The 3,072-nt window shown below is 53.2% G+C and overlaps 1 protein-coding gene across 1 annotated transcript; it reads right to left on the bottom strand.

The window, feature by feature from the left end:
- Positions 1-1,338: 1,338 nt before the first annotated feature.
- LOC142581986 (uncharacterized) lies at positions 1,339-2,535 on the bottom strand. The gene has a single exon (XM_075691423.1). It carries the CDS (start codon positions 2,441-2,443, stop codon positions 1,406-1,408), a length of 1,038 nt encoding a protein of 345 aa, XP_075547538.1. The 5' UTR covers positions 2,444-2,535; the 3' UTR covers positions 1,339-1,405.
- Between the last annotated feature and the right edge of the window lie 537 nt (positions 2,536-3,072).

Below are 3,072 nucleotides of genomic sequence, written 5' to 3'. Positions count from 1 at the left end.
GAGGTTCAACTGCGCGGCGTTGTGGAATATCAGGCTCTTCTCAAATGATTGCACGGTAAGTTCGCTTGAACTTTAATTCTTTGTTGTGTCAGAAAGGTGTTCTTCCACGAATCACTGATCCACCGCCTTCTCGTATGCCTGCCTTTCTATATGGCACGCTTCCTTGCTATAGGTTATTAATCTGGAGCTCATGCGACTGTTTTTGTGACGTTCAGCCGTCGACATTATTTCTGGGCAAAAAGTTGAATGGCATGGCATGCTCTATCGCCCTTTGGAATTTAAAATTTGTCGCAGAATTACCGGCCGGTGCTTGCTTGCAACTTCGTCTACCCGCTCACGGAGCAGTTACATGTAGTTGATGCGCCTGTGCGGCAATCATTTGCATATTGTGTCGTTGCACGAGTTAGTGTCGGCATTGGCAGCATGCCCAAGCCTTCTGCGTATACGTCACAAATACTCATAAAAAAATAAAATCCCCCTTTTTAAAGAAAGATGGCTCAACGCAAAGCCTTTCCCCGATGCAAACTGAATCAAAATCCGAAGCCAACGACCGCGCAATGAACCTAAGAACTGCTTAGCAACCCAATGCTATGCATATGTGATTTGATTGCTTCTTTAGGATCATATTTTTTGAACGTTGAAGTTGAATGTACACAGATTTCGTTAGGTTGCATAGCCTTTATATTAGATCATGTAGCCGTTGGTCACACGCACACACTCACACTTTCACGGACGACTCTATATTTACACTGTATTGCCTCGTGATCACTCTGGTAGACGGCAAGAGGCTCTGCCGTCATAATGTGACACAGCCTGCTTGCAAACGTGAGATCAATGCAGAAATGTTGTTGTGTCATGGGTCTATGAAGCGTCTTCAGTTTCAATGAGTAGCGATCTAGCAGGAAACTTTCAATCAATTTGCCGTGCTCTTTCGCCACATCGACGTTAATGTCACCGCACAAGAGGATGGGCGTACTATGTGGCTTTAAGGTCTTGATCGTTTTTGCCAGGAACGTTTCCGTGTCCCAAGACGTGTTCAGTCTGATGTACACGCTGACGATAACATGACGAGTAGGCATCTCGACAGCATAAGCGTCTCCGATATGACTTCGGTATGCCGTTGCCGATACACGGGATCGGCCTTACGGGCAGCATCGCGCTCGCGCACACGTTCGCGTACCGCAGCCTCGTCTGCAGTGTGCTGCGCCCACGGCCTACCCGTAGTGACGACCGGCAATTCATTGCCTGACGCACGTAATGCAATGCAGATATATACACAGTTCGTCTGGGTCACATTTCTTTACGACTGACTGACTGAAAGACTTTATTGTTTGAAGTATTTACAGGGAGCGTGTGGAGCAGTCCTTAAGGGGCCGTTCCTTATAGAAACTAGGTGGGCACCTCATTACAGGAACCCATTGGCTGTAGCCGCGGCTCGGGCACGGCCGACCAGGGCCTTCTGGCTCGCCAGGTCGCAGCAGCCGAGCAGGGCCGCCTCCCAGTCCTCCCGGGTAGGGTTGGGTATAGGGGGAAGGTGAGGGGTTGATTGGCATGCCCACACCATGTGGAAAATGTCCGAAGATTTTTCCTCACAGTGCGGGCACTTCCCTGTGCACGCAGGGTCGAAATGATTTTGGATTGCCGGGCACAACAGTGTTTTAGTATAGAGGCGAAGGAGTAAACGCTCATCCGCCTTCGTGAGGCCCTTACAGGGCTTAGGAAAGATTGCATGGCCATATTGGTAGTGTTGGGTGATTTCCTTGAAGGTAAATACCGGATTGGGGTCGGAGTCCGCAGCGACGGGAGGCGAAGGCGATGCCCGGAGAGTGAGCGCGCGGGCAGCGGCGTCGGCCGCTTCGTTGCCCTCGAGACCCTCGTGCGCGGGAGTCCATACTATCGTGCGGGGCGCGGGGACCCCGAGATAATTGCTGCCTTGAAGTAAGCGGTACGCCAAATAGGGAATAAAGCCCCTTTCAATGTTCCTGCAGGCCCCTCGTGAGTCGCTAATAATGACCCGCGAGTCCTGATCTGCGGCGGCGAGCGCGATGGCCACCTCTTCCGCATGTGTTATGTCTTGTGCTTTGAACGTAAGGCCGTTCACCGCGGTGTTTTGGTGGAGGACTGCGGCCGTAAACCAACCCCCATGGTGTGGGCCGGAGGCGTCCACGTAGAATACTCCGTGCTTGTTCCCATAGTGACGTGCCAACGCTTCCGCGCGCGCGAGGCGCCGGCCACTATGGTCGTCTCGTGTCATGTTGGCCGGAAGAGGGCGCACGTGCAGGGCGTATCTCCAGATTTCCGGGATGCGCACGCGCTCCTCCGCCAGTGTTGGATGGTGGATGTGTAGTCGGGCAAGAAGGCGGCGACCCGACGGCGTCTTTGAGAGTCTTGTGTAGTGGTTTGTCAAGTGTGCTTCTCGGAGTTCCGCGAAGGTGTTGACCATTCCCAGGCCGAGGAGGCGCTGGTTGGATGTGTTGATCGGGAGGTCGAGAGCACGCTTGTAAATTTTACGGAGAATCACCTCGAGGGCGTTCTCGTCAAACCTGCGAAGGTGGAGGTAAGGAGTCGAGTAAAACACTCGACTGGTTACGAATGCATGCGCCAGCCGCAAAGCGTCTTTGCACCGTAACCCCCCGCGTTTATTGGAAACCCGGCGAAACATGCGGCCCACCTGGTCCCCCACCTTGCGCAGTTTGGCCAGTGTTGTGTCGACTCGGCGGTGTTTATGAATAAAGAGACCCAGTACTCTGATCTGATCGTATTCTATGATGGGTCCATTTGGTAGGGACAGTTCGATTTTGGTAGTGCACTTCGGCGAGGGGCGAATGTGCACAAATTGCGATTTGGCCGGGGAGCATTGAAGGCCGCAGCGGCGGGCGTAGGCATCCACGATCTCCGCCGCTTGCTGCAGGTTGGCTTCAATGTCTCCTACCGATCCATGTTTAGCCCAGATGGTGATGTCGTCGGCATACAGCGCGTGCTGTATGCCTTCTACATTCTCCAGCTGAGCCGGAAGTTTCAGCATTGCCAAATTGAATAGTAGGGGTGAGAGGACCGCGCCCTGCGGGGTAC

The sequence above is a fragment of the Dermacentor variabilis genome, chromosome 5 (genome assembly GCF_050947875.1).
Source record: "Dermacentor variabilis isolate Ectoservices chromosome 5, ASM5094787v1, whole genome shotgun sequence".
Lineage (NCBI taxonomy): Eukaryota > Metazoa > Arthropoda > Arachnida > Ixodida > Ixodidae > Dermacentor > Dermacentor variabilis.
The sequence above is the reverse complement of the archived record's forward strand: the minus strand, read 5'-3'. Positions and strand labels throughout refer to the sequence as shown.

Coding starts and splice junctions, on each gene's coding strand:
- LOC142581986 (XM_075691423.1), bottom strand. CDS start 2,443: ATGGTCAACACCTTCGCGGAACTCCGAGAAGCACACTTGACAAACCAC.